Source organism: Saccostrea echinata, unplaced genomic scaffold (genome assembly GCF_033153115.1).
Source record: "Saccostrea echinata isolate AGI-Se365-2 ecotype Australia unplaced genomic scaffold, CSIRO_AGI_Sech_v1 ptg000014l, whole genome shotgun sequence".
Taxonomy (NCBI): domain Eukaryota; kingdom Metazoa; phylum Mollusca; class Bivalvia; order Ostreida; family Ostreidae; genus Saccostrea; species Saccostrea echinata.
The window spans coordinates 18,101,798-18,129,421 of NW_026889763.1; the positions used below are offsets into that span (position 1 = coordinate 18,101,798).

The 27,624-nt window shown below is 34.3% G+C and overlaps 1 protein-coding gene across 3 annotated transcripts; it reads left to right on the forward strand.

The window, feature by feature from the left end:
* Nucleotides 1-2,522: 2,522 nt before the first annotated feature.
* LOC133186875 (extracellular sulfatase Sulf-1-like) lies at nucleotides 2,523-27,624 on the forward strand. 3 transcript variants are annotated; one of them, XM_061322253.1, is made up of 19 exons: nucleotides 2,523-2,613; nucleotides 9,753-10,026; nucleotides 11,880-12,345; nucleotides 12,587-12,682; nucleotides 12,881-13,031; nucleotides 14,972-15,147; nucleotides 15,478-15,615; nucleotides 15,902-15,970; nucleotides 16,167-16,347; nucleotides 20,424-20,625; nucleotides 20,848-20,934; nucleotides 21,067-21,218; nucleotides 21,637-21,773; nucleotides 22,597-22,685; nucleotides 23,363-23,488; nucleotides 24,683-24,825; nucleotides 25,135-25,246; nucleotides 25,452-25,644; nucleotides 26,299-26,319. In XM_061322253.1, exons 2-18 carry the CDS (start codon nucleotides 9,852-9,854, stop codon nucleotides 25,619-25,621), a joined length of 2,670 nt encoding a protein of 889 aa, XP_061178237.1. In that variant the 5' UTR covers nucleotides 2,523-2,613; nucleotides 9,753-9,851; the 3' UTR covers nucleotides 25,622-25,644; nucleotides 26,299-26,319. The 3 variants fall into 3 exon arrangements, with proteins under 3 accessions (XP_061178237.1, XP_061178239.1, XP_061178238.1); XM_061322254.1 differs by lacking the exon at nucleotides 2,523-2,613 and adding an exon at nucleotides 7,017-7,217; XM_061322255.1 differs by lacking the exon at nucleotides 25,452-25,644 and having other exon boundaries at nucleotides 2,524-2,613; nucleotides 26,299-27,624.

The window sequence follows — 27,624 nt, forward strand, 5'->3', positions numbered from 1 at the left end:
ACAGTAAACTGCAGGCTATCTCAGGGTCAACGTTGGTATTCCTCTGAAATGACTCGGCATTTTAGATAATTGATCCACAAGAAAAAATAAGATTGTTTGGTCGAGGGCTGGTGCAGGACTTTGATCCTAGTTACAATTTTTGTTTTACAGAGAGATTGGCTGCACTTAAAATAAATACATACAATGTGTTATGTTATCTTGCACCCTGGTGCAGTGAAGGGTATCATTTGATGAGAACTTTAATGTTGGACGCCACCTTTGTGGCGGACTGGGGCTCTCACACCGTGTATATCAATATTTGTCTAGCACTTTTCCTGTAGTGTTGTCAGCGGAATCAAAAGATCGCTTGCTTTCCTGTTGTATTTTGTTACAAAGATCAAAAATTTAATGAATAGATAAAGCAAACAACAGATGACCCTTTTATTTGCCAATAATGTTATAATCATATAATATTATCATAGAGACTGATACTGTGTTTAACTATTATATACTCATAGTGTACTGATCAGATATATCTTCATACAGCTATGAAGTATATTTATCAGGTTGATATAACAATCTGTTAATCATTAAAAAAAATTCTGAATCTGCACATCCAGGTTAGTAATCCATGTCATGTGTAGTTTCATGCAGGAAAGTGTTTGCATAATTTGGATTTAAAGTGATTTAACAATATAGAAGAATACATAGAAAATTCTAATGGAAAAGAGTGAAATTCATGTGCATGTAAAATTTTTGGCTTTGACATGACAAATATTTCTTTCAAGATGTCAGTGCATATGGTATTCATATTGTAGCTTTAATACGTGAGAGCAAAGCAGCGTATCGGTTAAATATTGTATTGTAATTATTCAGGTAAAAAGAAATTTTTGGCATTAATGCTCAGTGGGTGATTTTTTAAGAAGTGTCACACTAGTACATATATCTGAAGTATGTGGGTGTATATAGAAAACATACAGAAAATCAGAGGGTAGGAATGTGGTCAGAAATTATTTACCGTAAACAGAGTTTTTTTTTTCTGATTGAGTTATCAGATGCCCTTATCATGCTTGTCATGCACTTTTGCCTCAGCTGTATTTTGGGTCATACCACATTTTGTACTTGCAACAAATGTTCAGAGCAGTGTGACATTCCGTTCCTTTGTGTGTTGACTTGTAGCAGACAGATAGAAGCCTATAGACAGACGGTGGAAACAAAGTCAAGTTTATGATATATATCTACTGTCCACACTTAAAGCAGATCAAATTTACAGTTTTTTCTTAATGTACAATGTCATGGAAGCATGCTACATGAGAATGATGCAGATCAAATGTACCCTGGTATCACAACAGATATGGGGGTAGGTCTGCTATTTGGCAGAGCATTATGTTCATATACACATTAAATTAAAATTTTAAGGATACATATTATAAACTACAGTACTGTACGGTATCTGGATCAGGTCAGGTTTCTATGGTTAACCTGATTTTCTGCTTTAGTGTTTTTTTTTTTATTTTTTTTTTTTTTAAGAAAAAAAGGCTAAATGGTGTTTTTGTAGGCATTGTTAAGAACAAATAAAAATTAAGGCACCACGCAGTGGTTTTTTTTTTTTTTTTTTTGCTGAGAAATTTAAGGTATTTATAAAGAGGTTAAGTTTATTTTAGGGTTTTGGATAAATTTTTGAAAGAATGTACTGCTTTTGTGTGAACTTTTGTTTTGATTATGAAATGTTACTTTTATGTTATAGTTTAGTTTCAGTACTTTTCTCCTAGTTATCAGGGAAGGATTTCTCCTATACACATGATATATATTGGCGTTTTTATGACTGATACTCAATGTGATGAAGATGGTTTGGAGTGAGTGAACCATACAAAAGTGCATTTAATTTTCCCAGTGTGTGATCAATTAATTATACATCAAGGATTGTGCCTTATTTATTTCATCAAGTGGGATAGATACCTGAAATAATTTCCAATCAAAATTTAATATTTATAGCCTCCCAGTTTGTACTCCTTGACCGAAGACATTCCTGTAGGAAATCATCACGAATCTTAAAGTATATATACGCTGATACCTGAGTGAAACACCCAATGAAAGAAAAAAGAATGTTGGTGTCCTATGCGGCGATGTCACACCCAGGGTAGAATTACTCTGAAATGACTGATCGACAGCTAGATTTTCCTCAGCTTTAATCTGCTTTTCTTCAGTTGATCTATTCTTAATGTAGAAGTGGTTGGTGATTAGGCGTTAATGAGGGGGATTAATTACACCTCCCTTAAATGTTAATGAGGGGGATTAATTACACCTCCCTGATAGAATGGAGACAGTAGAGACACTATAACTGTTGTCTATAGTCGGGGTAACCTACATACATAATAGGACCATGCGGAACTGGGCCACTTCTGCATAAATTGTGAAATGTCATGCATGTACCCGCACATAATGACAGGCAGATGTATTTTGATAATGACATGCCTTTGATGTAACGGCAGTCCAATAATTCTGCTTGATGCCTTGGTGAGTTTATTTTTCTATTGCTGCAGATTACATTCCCTGTGCACAGACAGCAGTATGTTATGAAGATTGATGGATATCAAGAGAAATTGCTGATTAATCAAATATTTCACAATCAAGGTAAGCGGTCCTGTTTAGACATCACTTTACATTAGACATCACTTTGTTAGTTTAAAGAAGCAAAAAATATTTTTTCAAACATTACAATTTAGGACTTATATAGAATTTCAAGAAGAAAATCATGATTTGCCCTTGAGATGCAAATTTATTCTTAATCTAAAACTAAATTTGACTTCACATTTTAATTTGGTGCTAGAAATTTTCCAGATTTCTTGGTTGGCTAGTTTCATTATTTCAAGATGTGAAAAATTTATTTCATTTTAAAATGATGTAACACAGTATTTGTTTATGTGTGTTTTTAATGATGAAGCACTCTTTGTGCTTATAAATGTTTGTATAAGTAGAATAAAAAGCAGGCCTTTAACACATTTGCCCTTAATTACTTTAAGATTTTGATGAATGATAGGTATAAAAACACAGATGTTAATGTAGAGGATATCAATAAATCTGGCAAAGAAACAGTTTGAAATACTTTGAAGACATTGTGTGTCAAGTAGACCCAGAGAACTGCATTCACAAAATGCAGTCTGATGTCGGAGAATCATCAATCAGAATTTTGTGATTAAACTACTACAATTTGTATTCAGTCAATACATCGTTAATTTTGATGGGTGTCTCCTGTCCTGTTCTTTTTTTTCATTATGATAAATGTTTATGCAACTTTTTCAAAGAGAAAATTGCAAATTGATGTAAATATATTTAGAAAGTGCAGATTCAATGATGTTGTTTGGGGTGTAGTCACTATTGTATGCAGTGTTTGGAAAACCACATCTTTTCAAGTGTTCAATTGACAAAGACACACTTGTACTTAACATGCTTAAACGACACAAATAACTTATTGTTATCATCGTACTCTTCCATATTATATATTGGAAAAAAAAAGATAAATTGAAAAGTGCTGTTTTTAATGGCTCAGATGACCCTTTTTAGTGTGTTTTTCTTATATTTAGGGCTTAGTAATGTGTACTGACAAAATAAATATAATTTTCTTGCTCAATTTACTTTTTTTTTCAATGAGATAGTCTTTTGACAGATTTTCTCTGTCATATTTTAAAATGCTGTTAACAACACTTTTGTATGTCTGTCTACTACGTGTACACACTGTAACTTAAATATTTCTCAATCTACAAACTTTTTTACATTGTTGGTAGTGAGGGATTTAAGGTTATAGATTCTAAGATCAAAAAGTAAAGATAAATAGGTAAGAATTAATATTATGATTGACTGTTCTTGAGCCATAGGATGATATAAGTACTGTAGATGTATTTTTCTTCCAACCAAACTTTGTGATCACTTACAGAGGTGTAGGATTGGAGAGAGAGAGAGAAAGAGAAAAGTTGAGGACTGGTCAAGGACAGAGATACAGTCCCTGAAACGTTCTACTTTCCCATTTTTCCGTTCGCTCACCGTTCGTTCACCGTTCGTTCAGCGTGCGTTCACCGTTCGCTCACCGTGCGTTCACCGTTCGCTCTCCGTTCACAGTTTTGCGTTCACCGTTCACTGTGCGCTCGCGTTCACCGTTCACAAAGCGTTCAGCGTTCGCTCTTCGTTCCGTTCACTTTGCGTTCACCTTGCGTTCAGCGTTCACCTATCGTTCAGTTGTCATTGCCATTCGGAACTCCCAAGTGAAAGGACTTATCTTTTTGTAGGTAAGGAGTTACAGATTGTTTAATTTAATACTAACATATCGTGTTTGAAGAATCATTATTTCATGGGGGAAAATATCTAAGATATATATTTTTATTATTCTAACTTAGCTATTAGGTTATTTATTAAATTACTCTGGAAAAAAATGTTGTTATAAGCACATCCTGTACCTATGTAGAACGATGCTGAAATATTAAATTTAACTAAGGCCAATGTGCAAATACTTCAAGCACTGCAACATTTTGATGTTTTGTTAAAGACGACAAATCGTTAATGGAAATATAATTATCCAAGTCAAATAATTACGCAGCAAAATTACGAAAATATTTATTTCTAACGTGTTTTTTTATTCAATTACTACAGAAAATATGATAGAACTAGTTCTGAGAGTTATACATAGTACTGCGGATATCCTGTTAATTTATTATCTTTGAAGCGAATTAAATTGATAGTGTGTTTAAAGGAAATATTTATTTAAAATGTAATGCACTACAGAATATTCGCTACTATAATACATGTATGTAAAGTCTATAGTTATAGAGAAAAAAATCTTTCTTCACCGTAACTTTATATGTTTGCTATTCGATATGATTAATACCCCCCCCCCCTTTTCCCCTAAATCGGTTACTTAGTCAGTACTGTATTTCCAGAAAATTTTAATTAACCTGTAAAAAAAAAGTTAAGGTCTTTTTTAGAACAAAAATTTCAGTCTCAAAACAAACATGCATCTAAAAAAAAGTCACAAAACAATAGTAGTTCAAAATGTACACGTGTTGGCGGTGGTATTTGAAATTGGCAGAGAGTATGTTTCAAATTCAAGTGTTAATGCCCAATATATTTTATTCACTAATTATTCAAATGTTGGTATCAAATCTAGAAATTATAAAAATAAATGTTATAACTTGTTGGAAATACTCGCACTTCGTCTTCGATGTGACGAAACTTTCACCTGCACAGTGTCGAATGATTTTGATTGACAGGACAAGCACGTGGACTTCGTGTGAACTTGAAGCAGGAAAATAAAAACGAGTAATACTGTCAAACAGATGGATATGATTTGTTGATAATAAAAAAAAAAGTTACTTTCACTGTCTAATATATTTAGAAAAAAATATCAGAGTTATTGTTTGATATAGGTGCAAACATTTAGTGAAGCCTGAAAGGAAGGGGGGGCTAAAACGGAATCTCTCTCTCTTTTCTCTCTCTCTCTCTCTCTCTCTCTCTCTCTCTCTCTCTCTCTCATTTGTCTGTTTGATAAAAATTATAACAGCATATTACTTAAATATCAAGTTCGGAAAATAGAATTTATAACAAATAATATGAATATGTATCTTTGTATTATCTTGTCTGAGTATAATCACGGCCATCTACAGATACATGTAGAAGTCTGCTCAATAAATCATCATAAAAAATAGAAATGACACATAATACATTTTTGTATTAAAAATTTAAAATACGAGCGTATAAATGCAAAACGTCCACTGACCTTTGTAATTAATTTTTTTATTACTTTACATGAAATCGCCTTGACACGGAGATACATATATGAATGGATGTTACAATCGCTTTAATTCATTCTATAAGTCAGAAGTTTTCTCTGATTTGTTATCAAATAAGAATAAACATTTTTATTTTCCAACTAAAAAAATATCTTTTACACTTTAGCGTTCGGCAACAATTGCAATGTTTTAATGCGTTAAAAATCGTGTGATTAAAAACTTATGTGCATGAATCGTCTTTCTTAGGACAATTTTGGAGAATTTATTTTATTTACTTATTTATTCATTCATTTATTGGTTTACTTGTTTTTATATTATTTTTTTTTTTTTGGCACCTGACATTATAATACAATAAAATAGTTTCAATGCAAGGAAAAGATCAGAGGCATTCCGAATATATCGTTCATCTTGCGTTCACCGTTCGTTCACCGTTCACTTTGCGTTCGCGTTTGCGCTCCGTTCGCGTTCTGCGTTCGCTCACCGTTCACCGTTCACACATCGTTCACCAAGTTGCGTTCAGCGTTCACACATCGTTCACTCACCGTTCGCTCTGCGTTCGTTCAGCGTTCGTTCACCGTTCGTTCAGCGTTCGCTCACCGTTCAAGTGGGAAAGTAGAACGTTTCAGGGACTGTATGTCCAGTAAGTATATCTCAACTTAAAACACAGATGGAGGGTGCATGGTTAAAAATTGTTTAATCAAAACTGGAGATTTGAGTCCTTCAAGGAAAGATCAAGATTAAAAGGTGCAGATTATTGAAATGAACATTTAGATAGATTTTTTTCTGATACAGTTTAATATGAAATTAAATTTTATGTATTTGTCTGGGTACTTATTCTGCCCAGTCAATGGTTTTGTTACAGTCTGACGTGAGGGTATAACCTTCTAACAGAAACCTGTATCAGACTCATGAAGCTACAATAGAAAGGAATGTGTCAGAACTCTGTAGCCATCATAGTCAAATAATCCAAGAAAAATAGACATGGCATTAAAAGAGTTAATAACCTCCAGTAAGATGCCAGGTAGTGCACAGGCTGTTCTATAGTGTGGTCTGCCATAGCTAGGATCAAAGCTGTGTTTTATGTAACCACAGTTTTAATGCCAAACACATTGTTAAATCAAGCTATGTGAATTTTTTGTTGATGTTGGAGATTTCCTTAAACAGTGTAGATGTTAGACAGCTTCAATATAACTTGAGAGTACTGGGGATAATTCAGAATTTGGCAGTTCAGTTGTGTTCAGTAATTTTCGTTGTGTGTGAGACTGTACCGTATGAGAGGATGTTCATAAGATATTGATCATCATTCTGAACAGATGATATCATCGTCTTCTTGTGAAACAAGGAAGTCTACACTTTAAAACTTGACATGTAAAATGCCTGAGATATACCAGTAATTTGTAATTTAACTGTGACATTATTACCAGGTGTTTGGTTGAAGGAGTTTGAATATACTTACTGGTAGGTACATGTATATATCAGTTTCACAATTTTTGATGGTATATTTGCTTGGAAGCTTCAGTGTCAATTATTGTGATATCAAAACCAAAAAAAGACAGAAACCTACTTTTATACTTTTATTACTGTGATGGATGCACAAATATAATCCAAGGATAACATATGTAATTTTTATTTTAATTTGATACATGATCCAGTGTTTTTCTAGAACCTGATATTTTGATGTAAGACATCGTGCCATGATCTACCATCACAAAGTAACATTACAAACATCTGTATGATTGTAATATATGATTTTTGCTCTCATTCAAGCAAAGCATAAATATTTTTGGATTACACATTTTTTTATGTAAAGATCTTTGGGAAACCACCTGAAAAAGTGAGCAAATTTAAGAAGTAGTTTATGAATGCTTGAACTGTAATTTTCTGTGGGGTCTGGTGTGGTGTGTTGCCTTAGATCTGATCAGGAGTAATGCCATATCTTTTCTCTTTTTTGCAACTGTTAGAACAATTGAATTTTTTTCTGGTTCAAAGCCACTCAAATGTATCGCATTACAAAGAAAATGTGTGATGCTTTTGCCACTGTGACATAGGCTTTAAATAATAATGCAGCGTTTTGCTAAAACTGGATTTACAGGATTAACTTGAGTGTTTGTTTTTCACAAATCAATGTAAAGCGTAAACCTCTTGAAATATTTCAGAATCTATTTGAATTCAGTGTTTCTCTTTTTGTAGAGGCCATTCACCAGTTCGTTAAAAAGAAGAAAAATAAAAAAGTCTGCTCTTGTCAAAAGAAAATGAAATCTCGAACCTAAGTGGGGGGAAAACTTCAAATATTTGGTTATAATTCACACAATGAAGGCTTTTTTGCATCAATTATCTGTGGAGTTCAGCAATCTCATAACCCAGGCCAAAAATAACAATCTGAAGCCTCTCCTAGTAAGTGCCATGGTTTATTTGAGGTCAAGGGTCAAATAAGGTCATTAGGTGTATGTAATGTGGTTACCATTATAATGTGGAGTTTGATACCATCCTGTGTGGTTTTACCTTGGTCTAATTAGTGATGTAATGTCTTCTATACCTGCGCTTCATATTGTTTTGGATGACATTTAAATTAATTACCAGGCATTGCATAATGAAGTTTTCTTGTTTAATTATCATTTTAAGCAGCAAGGTAAGGTCAGTGATGTGGCTTTTGGATTATTTAAAACAAGAATTTTTATTTTCAATATGTAGTAGGAATTTAGAAATTTGTATTTTGAATTACAGATTTATATACCCCGGTACATGTGAGATATACACATATTTAGTCAATTGTTCAATTCTTAATAGAGTGAGATAATTTCGTTTTAATGATGTTAACATATGTTTTTTTTCTCCTCTGGTAAATATGAAATAATTTTTGCGATTTCATTAATAGACAGCGAGAGAAAAAGACCAAGTCATACATTCAATATTGATTTAGTAGAAATATGAAAATTATTTTATGGACATGTTCAACTCTTCTTTTGACGATCTGACTTTAATAGATGAGGAAATACATACATGCAAAGGTTTCATTAATTATACACCTTTATTTCCAATAAATGCACCTCTGACTTGATACAGTATTGATGAATAATTTCCCAGTGACTTTAATAGGTTTCTGTCAATACAGACAAATGCTAAATTAGCTTTATTATATTTGATGAAAATGACTATTATATGATAATTTGGTCTTATAAATATTCCAGTAGGGAAAAAAACCTATTTCTGTATTAGTGCCAGCTAATGAATACAGACCTCTGGTGATTGTCTCCAGTAAACCAGACAGAAATTAATGTGGGCCGCTGTCATTGATGGAGGTTTTTTGTCAGTGGGTAATAGGTTTGTTATGTAAGACTTAATCTCCCTGGTTGTTAAACATGATGAAGGGAGAACTCTACTGCTCCAGCTATCCCCCGTAACAAGTGTGTTCTCTGTGTTTGTTTATCATGTTTATTATCTTAAAATGTTTTCTTTAATTTATTGAGATGGGTATCTTTTAGTTCAGTCTGATATTCCCCGGTGCAATCAAAGTAAAGCAATCTTAGAGCAAAAATCACATGTAATTGTTATCATATATTTTATCTTATTGCTAATAATTACATATGTATTAGTTATTTGTGTACTATTAAAAGCAATTCATTTATTTATAATGTGCGGTCTTAGTTTTCAGTGTATATATTATATAAAGAGCTTTTATAAACAATGATAATTAGACTTAGTATACACCTCACCCATTGCCCAATTACTTTTATTTTTATAAGAATTTTTTGCAGGAGATTTTAAGAAAAAAAAGATGTTTTATCAATGCTCACCTATAAATTAAATCTGTTTGAAGGAGAAATATTTTTCTTACATATTAAGGGATGCACACTGTTTGATTGATCATCATCTTTTGCAATAGAATTCATGGTTTTGTTGTACTTCTTATACTGTACATGTATATCATTTGATAATTGATTCTGTTATTTGTGCTATATGTTACACTATAATATCCCGATCTGTAATCAACAGGGTTCCCTAATGATGTCTACCAGCCCAGTAGCCACCCACAAATATTTACATGAGAGCTAGACAGGACACCTCATCTAATAAACCCACCCCACACACAGAATGAGGAGTCTACTTATTTTCACTGTGTGGCTGATCCTGGGATGGACCTTTGCATCATGGTCTAGTTCTCATAACCATGGACAGGGAACCAACCTGCGTTATGGCAGCCGTCGGGCTAAAAGTCAGAAACCAAACATTGTACTGATTCTTACAGATGACCAGGATGAATTGCTGGGTAAGTGTGATGTGTTTTAATGTGTTTAATTAATATTACCAGAGACATTTGTTATGATCTTTCAATATTTAGTTTCTTATAAATTGCAGGGAAAGGTCTACTAGAGTGCTTTTCATTGTTAGCTCACCTGAGCCGAAGGCTCAAGTGAGCTTTTCTGATCACATTTTGTCCGGCGTCCGTCTGTCTGTCTGTCTGTCTGTCCGTCTGTCTTTCTGTAAACTTTTCACATTTTCGACTTCTTCTCCAGAACTGCTGGGCCAATTTCAACCAAACTTGCCACAAAGCATCCTTGGGTGAAGGGGATTCAAGTTTGTTCAAATGAAGGGCCATGCCCTCATTCAAGGGGAGATAATTAAGAATTAAGGAAAATTTGGTGGGATGTTTTAAAAATCTTCTTCTCAAGAACCACTGTGCCAGGAAAGATGAAACTTATGGGAAAACATCCTCAGGTAGTGTAGATTCAAGTTTGTTCAAATCATGACCTCCGGGGGTAGGGCGGGGCCAAAATGGCCGACCAAAGTTTTACATAGAAATATAGAGGAAAATTCTTTAAAAATCTTCTTCTCAAGAATGACCAAGCCATAATTCATCATATTTATATGGAAGCATCCTCAGGTAGTGTAAATTCAAGTTTGTTCAAATCATGACCCCCGGGGGTAGGGCGGGGCCAAAATGGGCGACCAAAGTTTTACATAGAAATATATTGGAAAATTCTTTAAAAATCTTCTTCTCAAGAATGACAAAGCCATAATTCATCATATTTATATGGAAGCATCCTCAGGTAGTGTAGATTCAAATTTGTTCAAATCATGACCCCTGGGGGTAGGGAGGGGCCACAATGGCCGACCAAAGTTTTACATAGAAATATATTGGAAAATTCTTTAAAAATCTTCTTCTCAAGAATGACAAAGCCATAATTCATCATATTTATATGGAAGCATCCTCAGGGTGTGTAGATTCAAGTTTGTTCAAATCATGACCTCCAGGGGTAGGGCGGGGCCAAAATGGCCGACCAAAGTTTTACATAGAAATATAGAGGAAAATTCTTTAAAAATCTTCTTCTCAAGAATAGCAAAGCCATAATTGATCATATTCATATGGAAGCATCCTCAGATTGTGTAGATTCAAGTTTGTTCAAATCATGACCCCCGGGGATAGGGCAGAGCCACAATGGCCGACCAAAGTTTTACATAGAATTATATAGTAAAATTCTTTAAAAATCTTCTCAAGAATAGCAAAGCCATGATTGGTCATGGGACTATACTTTTGGGTTTAAACTTTTCAATAATTAACCAATTTCTACTTTTTCCTAGCCACAGTGCTCAGGTGAGCGATGTGGCCCATCGGCCTCTTGTTAATAAATACATGAATTGATCTAGCATGCCTATTTGTACATCTGTCCCATATTTAAAATTGCAAGGTGGGGGTTCTTAGTGACAGGAGGTGCATTTTGACCTAATGTCATGATAAAAGGTTTAGATAATATTGCTTTATAAAAGAACATCACTGTAAATTATTTATAAAGTAGGAAACTCCTTCTGACACGAAACAATTTGATATGTGTAAGATGTTCAAAAGCTTAATAATCGGTAATGATAATTGATTAATCTGATCCTTGTTAATATCATTTAAGTAGTTTTTGAATGGAATCTTTGGTCCAATTCTATAGCCTTAAATCATTCAAGTATGGGCCATGAAATTTAAAACCATCCACATTTTTGTTGTTTATGAATAACCAAGCACTTTTGAAAAGGTTGTAAATCAATTTTACCAAATCAATTCCAACAATAACTTCACTTATATAACTGGGAAAGTCACGAAAACTTCAAATGAATGTAAATCTTATATTGTAGGGTCTATGGAGGTGATGCCAAAAACATTACGCATTATGAGAGACCAGGGTGTTCATTTCAACAACTCGTTTGTTTCCACGCCCATGTGCTGTCCATCACGCAGCTCAATCCTGACTGGACTGTACACACACAATCATAACGTACACACAAATAATGACAATTGTTCTTCTCCATTTTGGCAGAGGACTCATGAAACTCGAACTTTTGCTACCTACCTCAATAACGCTGGCTACAGAACAGGGTACTTTGGAAAGTACCTAAACGAGTATAACGGGACGTATATTCCTCCGGGGTGGAGGGAGTGGGTGGGGCTTATCAAAAATGCCCGATTCTACAACTACACTGTGAATTTTAATGGCAATAAAATGAAGCACGAGGATAATTATTACAATGACTACTTTACTGACCTAATTGCCAATGATAGTGTTACTTTTCTAAAGAACAGTAAACAGTATTTTCCTAAAAGGTAATTCTGCCTTAGTTTGTACTGGTAATGTAGCTGTAGGCTATTCTGAAGCATTGCATTTTGTATTATAATCTTTTATGACCATGCAGTGTATTGTGTATATGGTGATTTCTATAATTATCCAATACAGGCCAGTACTAATGGTGCTGAGAGTCCCCGCCCCTCATGGTCCTGTATTATAAACTTTTATGACCATGCAGTGTATTGTGTTTGTGATGATTTCTATAATTATCCAATACAGGCCAGTATTAATGGTGCTGAGCGTCCCCGCCCCTCATGGCCCTGAGGATGCAGCTCCGCAGTACCAGCATCTCTTCTTTAATAACACACTACACAGGTATTGGTAATTAAAAAATCATAGTTGTATCATCAATAAATAAAAATCCCAAATATTTCATAATTAATTAAAAATCATAGTTATTGCATCATTATTTTCAAATCAAAGATATCTCTTCATTAATGAAAAAAAGTCACAATCTTTTATCAAACCTTTGTCTTTATATTTTGTTACAGTAACTGTTTTTTTTTCACACAGAACTCCTACCTGGAATGTGGCCCCTAACCCAGACAAACAGCATTTGTTAAAAATGACGGGAAAGATGGAGCCAATTGAACAGAGATTTACCGACATCCTTCAACAGAAAAGACTCCAGACTTTGCAGTCAGTGGATGAACTTGTAGAGAAGGTAAGATCTCAAACAGAAAATATGAACAAGTGGAAAAGGTAAGATCTCAAACAGAAAACATGAACAAGTGGAAAAGGTAAGATCTAAAACAGAAAACATGAACAAGTGGAGAAGGTAAGATCTCAAACAGAAAACATGAACAAGTGGAGAAGGTAAGATCTCAAACAGAAAACATGAACTGATGGAAAAGGTAAGATCTCAAACAGAATACATGAACAAGTGGAGAAGGTAAGATCTCAAACAGAAAACATGAACAAGTGGAGAAGGTAAGATCTCAAACAGAAAGCATGAACAAGTGGAAAAGGTAAGATCTCAAACAGAAAACATGAACAAGTGGAGAAGGTAAGATCTCAAACAGAAAACATGAACAAGTGGAGAAGGTAAGATCTCAAACAGAATACATGAACTGATGGAAAAGGTAAGATCTCAAACAGAATACATGAACTGATGGAAAAGGTAAAATCTCAAACAGAAAACATGAACAAGTGGAGAAGGTAAGATCTCAAACAGAAAACATGAACAAGTGGAAAAGGTAAGATCTCAAACAGAAAACATGAACAAGAGGAGAAGGTAAGATCTCAAACAGAAAACATGAACAAGTGGAGAAGGTAAGATCTCAAACAGAAAACATGAACAAGTGGAGAAGGTAAGATCTCAAACAGAAAACATGAACAAGTGGAGAAGGTAAGATCTCAAACAGAATACATGAACTGATGGAAAAGGTAAGATCTCAAACAGAATACATGAACTGATGGAAAAGGTAAAATCTCAAACAGAAAACATGAACAAGTGGAGAAGGTAAGATCTCAAACAGAAAACATGAACAAGTGGAGAAGGTAAGATCTTAAACAAAAAGCATGAACAAGTGGAGAAGGTAAGATCTCAAACAGAAAGCATGAACAAGTGGAAAAGGTAAGATCTCAAACAGAAAACATGAATAAGTGGAGAAGGTAAGATCTCAAACAGAAAACATGAACAAGTGGAGAAGGTAAGATCTCAAACAGAAAACATGAACAAGTGGAGAAGGTAAGATCTCAAACAGAATACATGAACAAGTGAAGAAGGTAAGATCTCAAACAGAAAACATGAACAAGTGGAGAAGGTAAGATCTCAAACAAAAAGCATGAACAAGTGGAGAAAGTAAGATCTCAAACAAAAAGCATGAACAAGTGGAAAAGGTAAGATCTCAAACAGAAAGCATGAACAAGTGGAGAAAGTAAGATCTCAAACAGTAAACATGAACAAGTGGAGAAGGTAAGATCTCAAACAGAAAACATGAACAAGTGGAGAAGGTAAGATCTCAAACAGAAAACATGAACAAGTGGAGAAGGTAAGATCTCAAACAGAATACATGAACAAGTGGAGAAGGTAAGATCTCAAACAGAATACATGAACAAGTGGAGAAGGTAAGATCTCATGAACTTGTGGAAAAGGTAAGACCATAAACAGAAGAGATTTTATACAATAGATTGACTAACTAATGGAGAACAAAGTTCACCCCAACAGAATAAACTGGTGAAGTGGTGGAGAGCATACTTTCATACATGTTACTTTAGTTACCAATTTCATTTTACACCATTTTTATTTAATTTTCATTGATAGATTGAGTCCTTTTGTATTGATAGATTTAGCTGTGCAAGCAATTGATTTCATTTAAGTCAAATTAAGAAATCAGAGAACAAAGATAAGTGTTTTAGCTTTCTTTTATTACATGATAGGCAACTGAATACTGTAAGGTTGGTGTAGATGTATTTCATCGTATTGTTAATAAGTTAAATAGGCCTGCCAAAAAGGCTTTTGAAACTCTGAAATGAAAAATTCATTTGACATAAAGAGACACTTCTCTTATTTAGAATTAAGAGAGCTTCTTTTAGAAATAAGAGGGTTTTTTTTTTCAAAGAAATGTTCACTATACTCAGATGTAGCAGGCTTATTTTTAGGTATATAATGAGTTGTGGTATTTGGATGAGCTGGAGAATACATACATTATTTACACCTCAGACCATGGCTACCACTTGGGACAGTATGGAGTTGTGAAGGGCAAGTCTTTGCCATATGACTTTGATGTACGCGTCCCACTGTATATCCGAGGACCTGGAATCAAACCAAGATCCAAGTAAAAAAAATTTGTTTCAATTTTCAATCATACAACTTTTTACATGTATATGCTATTGAGTTCTGAAGATTTCTGACACTGTGATGAATTTTAACCTCATATTGAAGGATTTCTAACATTGCAATGAATTTAAACCCCATATTGTAGAAATTTTAACATACCTTTAACCTCATGTTGTAGAATTTCTAACATTGTGGTGACCTTGACCTCCTTTTGTAGGCTTTCTAACATTGTGGTGACCTTTGACTAATTGTAGGATTTCTAACATTGTTGTAACCTTTGACCTATTGTAGGATTTCTGACATTATTGTGACCTTTGATCTATTTTAGGATTTCTAATATTGTGGTGAACATTGATTTGGCTCCCACTATCCTTGATATGGCAGGTGTAGAGATTCCTAGTCACATGGATGGACGGTCCATGATGAAATTGATCAAGTCCAAGAATTACAGAGAGCAAGCTCATGGGTATAACATAAGCATTGTATGTCATTTTAATTTAATAGATAAATACTTCATAGTTAAATTCTGCATAAGTGGATTGAGTAAAATGGAATTAATATATTTTCCAAAGTCATTTAAAAAGACTTTCAATGAGAGGCCATGTTAATTTTTCACTATTTGTTTACAATCTTTAATTTTTTTTCTTAGATTTATTGTAATAGCACAAAAATCTGTGCACATTATGTAATAGTTATCTATCATTGACATTTCTTGAAAAATAAAGAAAAGAGTGTGTTTTTCTTTATTGAAGTGGTGTTGATTCTGATACCTTTGTGACTACACGGAGACCTTGGAGAGACACAGTCCTATTGGAGAGGGGGTAAATATTACACATTTATTTTACTGTTACTCTGCATTTTATACCAGAGAACTAATTCTGTAGTAAGATATTGATCTCTGAATTGTGGTTCTAGAGTTTTTTTTCTATTACTCAGTCATAAAGATTTTGAAATTGAAAATGGACAAAGTGAAAAATCTAATTTTTCAGACATCTGTTGTATAATTTTATTATTTAGGAAAGTAACCAAGAAGATTAGGAAAGAGATGATGAGACAACAAAAGAAAAATTTCCTAGAAACAGTAAACAGTTTACCCACCATTAGTGAGTCCTACCTGAAATATGCCACTCCAAAACAGAAAAGGATTTTCAAGGAGTGCTCCAAACCAGAAAACCAAAGCCCTTGTAAAAAGGGACAGGTTAGTAATATCTCCCATAAACAGGGACAGACCAGTTACCTCTCCTATAAACTGGGGGGTGGGGGGGGGGGGGGCAGTCCTCTCTCCTGTAAACAGGGACAGACCAGGCCAGTTATGTTTCCTTTAAACAGGGACAGGCCAGTTATCTCTCCTGTAAACAGGAACGGGTCAAATTTTTCTGGTAAACAGGGACAGGTAAGTTATCTTTCCTGTAAGCAGGGATAGGTGAGTTATTTCTCCTGTAAACAGGGACAGGTCAGTTATCTCTCCTGTAAACAGGAACAGGTCAGTTTTCTCTGGTAAATCGGGACAGGTCAGTTATTTCTCTTGTAAACATGGAGTCATCAGTTATCTCTCCTGTAAACAGGAATAGGTCAGTTATCTCTCCTGTAGGGACAGATCAGTTAGCCTTTTTTAGACAGTGACAGGTCAGTTATCTCTCCTGTAAACAGACAGAGAAGGGTCAGTCATCTCTCCTGTAAATAGTAAATAGATCAGTTGGCCTTTTCTAGACAGATACAGGTCAGTTAGCCTTTTATATAAACAGGGACAGGGAAAGGAATAGACTACCTAGCTCCTGTGTAAACAGAGACAAGTGAGTCAGTCCTCCTCTGTACAGAGATTGGTCAGTTAGATCCCTGTCACCTATGACAACTGAGTAAGCCTTGCCAAAAGACCAGTCATTTAAATTCTTTGTAATGAGGAAGAGATTAAGTAAGACTCTATAAACATAGATAGTTCAGAGAGATCCTCCAATATGTTGTATGAACAATTCAAAGATTTAATAATGGATTTTTGGTCATTATATTTATGATATATGTACCACATTGTAGTGTTATGACATAATAGATGTTGGGCTCTGTTGATTAATGTCACTATTAGCCATTTATAATTTTTGAATTCAGTAGGTGCATATTTTCAATAAGAAGAGTCACTGTTATATTTTCCTTGCACCAGACATTTAATTTCTTTATTTGACTTGCTGTAGAATCGTCATTGTTTGATGATATGGACCAATACCGGTATTCATGGATTTCCTGAGTTACCCTTAACCTTGAATTTACATCCCCAAGAACTATTAATTATACCCACTCCGAAGGAGAGGGGGGTATACTGTTTTACCCTTGTGTGTCTGTCTATATGTCCGTCTGTGTGTCTGTCTGTAACAAATTTTGGTCACAGTTTTCTCAGCAATTACTCAATGCAGATGCTTGAAATTTTAGCACACTCTTTGTTCAGGCATGCCATATGATGGGATTTAGTTTTGTACGAATCTGATGTCAACTTCAAACTTCCTGTTTATCTGTGCATCTGTCTGTACCATACATGTACGTAACAAATTTTGGTCGCAGCTTTCTAAGCAACTATTCATAGCAGATGCTTCAAATTTTAGCACACTCTTTGTTTAGGCAAGCCATATGGTGGGATTTATTTTTGTACGAATCTGATATCAACTTCCTGTTTATCTGTGCGTTTGTCCATACCATCCATAAAAAATTTAGGTCACAGTTTTCTCAGCAAATACTCATCGCAGATGCTTGAAAGTTTAGCACACTCTTTGTTTAGGTATACCATATGGTGGGAGTTATTAGGGCCCCGCAAGGATTTGCGGGTGCCCTATAGTAATCACTCTGTCTGTCGGTCTGTCTGTCTGTCATTCTTCCGTCTACAAATTTTCTGTTTTTTCTAATAACTTTTTTGTAGTTGGCCAATTAAGTTCAAATTTGATATGTTGGTTGAAGAGGCAGTAAGACATATTTTGATGCTAAGTTTGGTTCTCTATGTCATCCAGTTTGGAGCTGGGGTGGTGGGGTAGATTCCATAATGTCACAGCCGAAATTTATTTTGCTACTCCTTTTTAATAATAACAATGAAAACAGCTGTTGGGTTCGATTTATATATTTTCCAATTTCATGGTAAGACTAAAAAGGTGACCTGTAACAATAACAGTAATGAAAATAAATGAATACACTCTCATACCTATACATTCACACATTAAATTACTTTAATATATTTTAGCTTTTCTGTTCTAATTATCTTCAAGTGGATAATTACTTTATATTTAATTTATCTAGAGCAACGGTGGTAAAATTTCTTACCGAATAGACAGTTGATTTGTCCACATTATAAAATGATAGACTTAGTGGAGTAGGAGAGGAATTCTTCCTTACTCCTGGCTGTCCTAGGGTGGAGTGAATTAGTTGGGGTATTTGGCGCCAAGCATGCGCACCTAATACCAAACTAGTAAAACCACTCACACACTTCTCACTCTAAAATATCAACCAATCATACAACTCCAAGCCTCACCCATTCTGACACAAACACCTTTGACCTTTCACACTCCTAAATCCACCAATGAGCATTTAACCCCATGAATATGAATGAGATATTTTATGAATGAACACATAGTAAATTCCAAAGGACTGTAATTCACTATGCTTTATAGATGAAAATGATGATGAAGATAATGAAATGATGATTAGTGATTAGGTCATTAAATATTTAATCATACATATAATATTTATCAGAATAATAATTTATTCACCCTGTGACATTAACTTTACATAATTAGAATGAATGCCAGGGCAAAGAGAGATAACTGCTGTGAATGTTCCTATTGTAAAGTATGAAAGCTGCAACTAGTCCTATGGGATTAATTAACTTTCCTCTAGAAGAAAATCCAAAGCATTATCTGTTTCTGTCAAATTGAGATTAATTAACACAACTGTCTGAAAATGAATTTTGTTTTGAAGTTAAGACCAATTCTGAATGATGTTTACATTCTATGAAATGTGGATTTAAATTATGTTCATGCTTTATTTTGGTAAAATACACAATGAGTTGTGATTTTATTGAATTCTAAAAACAAGATATACATCAAGACATGTTTTTTTATTATTCATTTATTCATTTTTTTTTTTTTTTTTTTTTTTTTTTTTTTTTTTTGCTGCCTTAATTATGTTAATTTAAGAATACTATTAATTTTAACAGGTAGTCCGATAATAAACTCATTCTATCATTACTGAAAAAGTCTTTGTTGTGAACTTATAAGAAAAGGATGAGAGAGCAGTACAATTAATCCCCTGGGATTAATTATCTTGTCTGGGACAGAAAATTTTCCAGACTTATCTTTATTTGTCACTTTAAAATAAATTAGCCTTTGTCTGCAACTGATGTTTATTTTGAAGTTAAGGTCAAGCCTGGGTGATATTTACATTCACTGAAGGCTGGCATTTTATAAAACACATGCTTAATTCTTGTTTAAATATACATTTAATTGAGTTATTATAGATATGATGTTTTTTACTGCCTTATGTAAATACAGGGATGCTCTTTACAGGTTGTTGGATATTTAGGAATTACATGTATCTTGAAATTTTATAAGTACAGTTGTTATTGCATATTCTTCTTCATATATTTTTAATTTTTGTAATCAATTAAAATTCTCATTCTGTAAGCTGCACCCTTATATTTCTACCCCTCGGCGGGACCCTTGCTGACTGGTCAGTTTTCTAGTTTTTGTGAGAATCCGATGTCAACTTCCTGTTTATCCATGCCTCTGTCCGTAACATACATAACAAAATATATAACAATTTTTTGTTGCAGTTTCCTCAGCAACTACTTATTGCAGATGCTTGAATGTGTAGGCATACTCTTTGTTTAGGCATCTTATATGGTGGGATTCATTTTTGTACGAATCTGATGTCAACTTCTTGTTTATCTCTATGTCTGTCCATAAATGAACTTGTGTATTCACATCAGAGCGGGTTTATTATTAGTGAGCACTGGCTCACAGACTTCTTGTTTGCCAACTATTGAGTCATTGAATCTTGTGTATAAACAAGTTATTACAAGAATAAGGTCTCCATGGATGAGTAAAATTTTGATTGTCCACAAACATTGACTCACACAAATGAAAATGATCCCACAGTGCATGCACTACGAACTTGACATTTATGGTGTTAAAATTGTAGTTATCTGTTTAAATTTCCAAAATAATAAATCTGTGTCAAAGTTTTAAAGACACATATGTGCAGTGGAACAAAAATTTATGCATCCTTTTTTTTTTTGATCAGAAATACCAATGTGTTCAAGAATTTGGTCGAGATTTGCCGAGGCTGATGAAGTGTCGGTTGAAGGATAAGGGTAGGAGAAAAATGCAGAGGGATGGATATATTAAGTCAAGGAAACATTGCCCCTGTGGTCGTAGGAAGAAGAGAATGAATCGAAGAGAAAAACAGAGTCAAACCGAGTTCTTGATGAAGCATGCTAGCAAAGGTAAATCATTTATGCTCTAGAACAGTGATCGGGTTGTTTGGAATGAATTGAACTTAAAAGTAATATTCAGATATCTCAAGCCAGAGGCTTGAGTGAGTCTTTTTAGACATCAATTTATCTAGCTAGGCACCATAATGTTAAAAATAGGACTAAATATAGAAAATACTTGACTCAACTTCAGAATACAATTTGGCAAGTATTTATTCCTGAGATTATTTTCAGATTTTACACCCAGATTTATCAGAACCAAGAGATCCTACCTCCAAATGATTGGTAATGCAAGCTACTCACTACAGAATTCTATACCAGGTAAATAGAAACTTGTCCATTAAAAGCAGAAAAAAAAATTACATTTTTATGCTTTTGAATGGAATTATTTTAAACAATTTTCCCTTTGTGATCTTTATTACTCTGTAAATGATGACCCTTTGACTTCAACAGTTCAGCCATTTGACCGTCGCTGTAGAGTTTTACCCAATGACACCGTGACTTGTGATAATATTCTGTATCAGGACCCAGTAGAATGGAAAAATCATAAAGAGAAACTTGATGAAATGATTGAAGAGTACAGAAAAATGCTTGAAGATCTAAGGGTATGTAGCAATCACCCCAGCAAAGCTGAGATGTGTTTATGCTTTACCCGTCTGTATTGACACCATTATTAGTTTTAAATGCAGATTAAAGTATTTGAATTATCCGGACCAAACTGGAATGGATAAGTCATCTAGGAATGTTTATCATACAGTTGTTAAATCCAGATGTAGGCCAAATTAAAGATTTGCAGCGGGTTCATTATGCCCTACAAGCACTGGTATATGGGGGGAAAAAAATTGCATGTAAGATGCATCCAGGATTGCTTATCCTTACAGTCTTGCTTTAGTTGTATTTTTTTCAGATCTGTAGCTTAAAACAATGTAAAGAATTTTAAACAATTTTAAGTACATGTAATGCATTTTCATTGAACAATCATTTGATATGAGGCTTCCTCAACATATAAACTTTATGCTGCAGATCTACAGAAAACATCTGAAGACCTCTAAACCCAAGGAGTCATTCCTCAATGAGTTTGGTAATGAGATGAATGGCAGAGGTTATTTAGATTCAGACTGTGAACCCTGTAGCCAAAGTAACAGCAGACAATATGAAAGGTATGTGTATAAGCCACATATTAAAGTATCGAAGTTAAGTTAGAAAAATGAAAGGCTGAACCCCCACAGAAGTCCATTTTTATATTGAGAGAAGTTTGAAATATTGAGATTTTGGAGTATTTAAATACAGCTTCCATGACGAGAAGGTGCAAATACGTTGTTTAGCTCACCTGAGCCAAAGGATCAAGTGAATTTTTCCAATCGAAGGGTGTTGGGCGTCTCTGTGTTGTGTGTCTTTGTAAACTTTTCACATTTTCAACTTCTTCTTAAGAACCACGGGCGAATTTCAACCAAACTTGCCACAAAGCATCCTTGGGTGAAGGAGATTCAAGTTTGTTCAAATGAAGGGCCACTTCCTTTTTCTAGGGGATATAATTAAGGATTAGTGAAAATTTAATGTCATGTTTTATAAATCTTCTTCTAAATAACCACTAGGCCAGAAAAGGTGAAACTTATGTGAGAGCTTTCAAATTTATTCAAATCATGACCTCTGGGGTTGGGGTGGGGCCACAAAGGGCAATCAAAGATTTGCATAGTAATTAAAGAACGGATCCTAAAAAATCCCCCTCTCAAAAACAGCAAAGCCATATTGGACATGCTTATTTGGAAACATCCTCAGGTAGTGTAGATTCAATTTTGTTCAATCATGACTCCCTCTCTGCCCATCAAGGAGGGGATTGTGTGAGTGGGGGGGGGGGGGCATTTATATATTTAAACTTTTCAATTCTGAACTGATTTCTGATTTTCTCTAGCCAAAGTGCTCAGGTGACTGATGCAGCCCATGGACCTATTGTTTATTAAATTTATCTAAATTTTTATCTAGGAAAAAGGAAATAGAACAAAGACGTCGTCGCAGACGAAATAGGAAGAGGAGAAGAAAGCAGCACACAGTGGATTCACCCTTGTGGAATTGTAAGTGTATTACATCACCCCTGTGGAATTGTAAGTGTATTACATCACCCCTGTGGAATGTAAGTAACTGTATTACATGACCCCTGTGGAATTGTAAACAACTGTATTACATAATCCCTGTGGAATTGTAAGTAACTGTATTACATAATCCCTGTGGAATTGTGAGTAATTGTATGACATAATCCCTGTGAAATTGTAAGTAACTGTGTTACATAATCCCTGTTGAATTGTAATTGACTCTATTGCATAATCCCTGTTGAATTGTAAGTGACTTTATTACAACACTCCTGTAATTTTGTGGTGCAGACCTCAAAATAAGTTACTGAAAAAAAAAATATTGTTAAATCATTACTCACACAACAAATTCAATTTATCTCAAAGAAATTGAAATATTCCATCAAAATTGCCAAAGTCAATCCATTCTTATATCCAGTATGTCAGATAACCACAAGATGTGTTCTTTGGAGACATGCAATTTTTTTATGACAAATACCAGCAATGGGAATAAACTTAACTAAAGGAGGGCACCCTTTAGTTTGAATACTTTTCAGAACCTTATATAACCTTTATTGTTTTATTAAAAAAATCACAATTGTCATCTACATGTATATCTTATAAAATTAGAGCATTGATTTCTGAGAACTTGAATTTGTAATGCTTTTATTTCTCTTAAACAGCTACGTACTGGAACTTGCCACCTAATGAGAAAGTAACACGTCGTGATCACCCAGCCTGTAGGAGGGCGGCGATGGACTGTTCCCTGATGGACAACAGTCACTGGAAAACACCCCCCTACTGGACCAGTAAGTACACTGTACATCATAATATGTACATCCCCCCCCTCCCACTGGTCTAATAAGTACACTGTACATCATAATATGTACATACCCCCCCACTGGTCTAGTAAGTACACTGTACATCATAATATGTACATACCCCCCCCTCCCCACTGATCTAGTAAGTACACTGTACATCATAATATGTACATACCCCCCCACTGGTCTAGTAAGTACACTGTACATCATAATATGTACATACCCCCCCCCCCCCACTGGTCTAGTAAGTAAACTGTACATCATAATATGTACATACCCCCCCCCCCCCACTGATCTAGTAAGTACATTGTACATTATAATATGTACATAACCCCCCCCCCCCACTGATCTAGTAAGTACACTGTACATCATAATATGTACATAACCCCCCCCCCCCACTGGTCTAGTAAGTACACTGTACATCATAATATGTACATACCCCCCCCCCCCCACTGGTCTAGTAAGTACACTGTACATCATAATATGTACATACCCCCCCCCCCACTGGTCTAGTAAGTACACTGTACATCATAATATGTACATACCCCCCCCCACTGGTCTAGTAAGTACACTGTACATCATAATATGTACATACCCCCCCCCACTGGTCTAGTAAGTACACTGTACATCATAATATGTACATACCCCCCCCCCCCACTGGTCTAGTAAGTACACTGTACATCATAATATGTACATAACCCCCCCCCCCACTGGTCTAGTAAGTACACTGTACATCATAATATGTACATACCCCCCCCCCCACTGATCTAGTAAGTACACTGTACATCATAATATGTACATACCCCCCCCACTGGTCTAGTAAGTACACTGTACATCATAATATGTACATCCCCCCCCCCCCACTGGTCTAGTAAGTACACTGTACATCATAATATGTACATAAAACACCCCTAGTGGTACAGTACAGTACCTCATACATCATTGCTGGTAAAGCTGTCAGTCTGAAAGAATGAAGTGTTTTTAGCTGGGGATTTTTTGTTTTTGTTTTTTTTTTTTTTTTTGTAGGAAGAATATCTTATCAAAATTCATAGTACTTGTATTTTACCTGTTTGATGTGGACACAGTTGAATGCCCTTGTTAATTTTAATTCATGTTCAGTATATTTGTTTTGATATTGTAGATTAATGTGATATTTAATTACTTTACATCATTAATTTCCAGATGGACCATTTTGCTTCTGTACAAACTCGCACAATAACAAGTACTGGTGTATCCGTACACTCAACACTACACATGATCTACTGTACTGTGAATTTATTAACAACTTTATCAGCTACTATGACCTCAAAAAAGACCCATTTCAGGTAAGAAAACAGTATGTCTGAAAATCTTTGTGATTTTGATTATTTTTTGTGGTCTCTCTATTAATGGCCTATAAAAACAATCATAAAGTTTGTTTTCATATAGATTGTATGTAATTTTGTTGACTTGTTCTTCAGCTCTATAATTTTAAAATTTTGAGATGCAGTTTTTAATATACTTTTCAGAACTTACATTTTGTTTGTGCCATCATTTGTTTTCACATTGAAAAGAGAGGGACTTATTTATTAGCTAGTATATTCAAGTGCAATGTCAGTCCAGCTATTAACAAAGATAAATTTTATGTTTTGCAGACAAGGAATGCTATACATGATGTTAATTATGGTATTCTACAACAGCTGCATGAGCAGCTGAATGCAATGAGGGCTTGTGAAGGATCAAAAGAATGTAATAAAGCTGGGCTCTGTAAGTTCCCTACTAAAGTCTGTAACACAAATGACAAATAATATTTCCGCACAAAAATTACCGTGAAATCTCAAGAGTGTTAAATACATGTACTTAAAAAGTGATATCTTTTTCTAAAATTGTCAGGGTTATGTGTCTAGATATAAAGTTACAAATTTTACTTTTGTATGAGAAAGCTTATCATAGTGAATGTTTCTTTGGAAAGTTTCGGTTAGAATGACCGGCAGATATGGCAAGCCTAAGTTTGAAAGTTTAATCACAAACACGGCAGTGGGGTCCATTGTGTGCCCATCTTTACAGAGAAGATGGTACTTAATGTTAATTTGTGTGGAGTTGTATTTGATACACAGATTTTCAAAAGATTACAGTATCTAAAAAGCAGCTAGTCGCTATTATCAGTAAGTCTCAAGAAAAAGACTATTAGTATACATTTCAACCTCTTGGAATGCTGGCTGAAAATTACACTGGTATACAAGTAGCAAAATGTTTCCTGGCATTCTTCTTTTTCCCCCTTTTATGTCACCATGACATATGCATTGTAGTTTTCTCTTTGCAACCTCTTGCATTCCATGATAGTCATTCTCTTTAATTCTTAGAACAAGTATCAAAAGTTCTTTTGCAAGACACTGTATTAAAGGAAAACTTGATATGTGTCCTTTCTTTGTTTTTAATTATAACTGTACTTGTGAGGACTTTTGATAGGCATTCACAAAAGTGATTTCTTGACAAGCTCAGAATCATCCAATTAATGATTGTTTTTCTTGATTTTTGAGCTTCCCTGTGCAACATTGATGTGTACATATAACCCATTCTTTTTGCCTCCATTGTACCTATTCTCTAAATGCTTGTGAATTTTGTTAAATTATTTAACTTCTGTTCTTTGCATGTCAAGTGAAGCCAGAAATTTATATACCCCTTCTCCCTTATATGTATAAATATGCCTTTGAAATAGAGAATATGATAAATTCTTTACAATTTTGAAATTTAAAGAAAGGGAGGGATTTAAATTTAATGTATTTTTTATGCTTATGGTTTACTATTGTTTAATTCAGGGTACAGAGATGAAATCAAATCCAATAATGGCATTGCTGATAAGGCAGTACCAGGTCTATGATAGAACATTTCAGAAGGGGGGGTACTGGACTACCCCCCTAGAGAGACATGGCCTAGCAGGGCTAGGAAAGTGCCGGACAGATTGTGTTCATTCATAACTTTTACTATCACCCATCATACTGTGAAATCTTCATTGCGTTGGCAATTTATGATAGTCCGAATAATGTGATATTTTTTGTGAACATCAAGGAAAGACTTGAAATGTTCTCTTCATTTTTTTTTATTGTAACCTTTAACTATGAACATGTATTTATGAAGAGGTTGTTAATTTTACCTCACATGGAAATTATGTACTTAATTACAGTTACAATTTGCCATTGACACCTAGAAGGCAGTAAGAATGTTCATTGTTTTTTAACGTTGGACAGTCCGTGTCATTTCTATATAAATATGTAGTTCATTGGTCAGTATTAGAGTAGTGATTGATTTCATTTTAGACTGTAGTTTATGTTGTCTGATAGTAGTCTAAATAGGAAGCTGTGTGTGTTCATTTCATTCATATCTTATTGTAGGGTCTGTATTTTTAACTGCGAGAGGGATGTAAAGGTGTTTTTTTGTTCCACGGGTGTTTTCTAAACAATTCTATGAACTTCCATTTCATATTCTATGTCCAAGATGCACTAGAATTTGGAAATCATTCAATTCTGATCTTGATTTTTTTTAACAGCTTGATCTTCTCAGCTTGTTAAATCAGGGTTGATTTACATGTGTCATATAAAACTACAATCCAGTAGAAGAATCTCAGATCAGGTTAGGCTAGCTAGATATGAATACAGTTGTGTTTACATGATAGGAAAGAGAGCTTTAATAGTTTTCCTTTTAATTACCATTGTTTTATACATGTATTTACATAATGTATTGGTCATCATTGTTTATAGTGCTGCATTATTATTTTGTGATACAGTGTTTTTTGTGAAGTCTTTATTTGTTCACTTTACTCTGTGGATAATGTATGGTGGTCTCTGCATTCCTTTATCACTTCTAAATGTTTCTTGAATACATTTTATACCAATGTCCTGTATCTTTTATATTTTGAATTTCTTCTGAATGGTTGGTGAAAATTTTCTAATGATAACAAAGAAAAAAATTAAATTGTTTTCATTCATATTTCATATTGTACGATTCTGGAGCAAATGACCAATGTAGATTGAATTATATCACAATACAATGTATATTCTTGTAAGTCTGCTACAAACATTGAAAAGGGATTCTGTACATCAATTTGATAAATATGATCTATTGAAAAAGTAAAGGTGGCAGTTGAA

What these genes read in the sequence shown, in the direction of transcription:
- LOC133186875 (XM_061322253.1), top strand. Translation starts at nt 9,852, where the DNA reads ATGAGGAGTCTACTTATTTTCACTGTGTGGCTGATCCTGGGATGGACC. An exon ending in TTTAATAACACACTACACAG is followed by an intron (nt 12,683 to 12,880) that starts GTATTGGTAATT and finishes TTTTTCACACAG; the next exon opens with AACTCCTACCTGGAATGTGG. An exon ending in ACAGTCCTATTGGAGAGGGG is followed by an intron (nt 15,971 to 16,166) that starts GTAAATATTACA and finishes TTTATTATTTAG; the next exon opens with GAAAGTAACCAAGAAGATTA.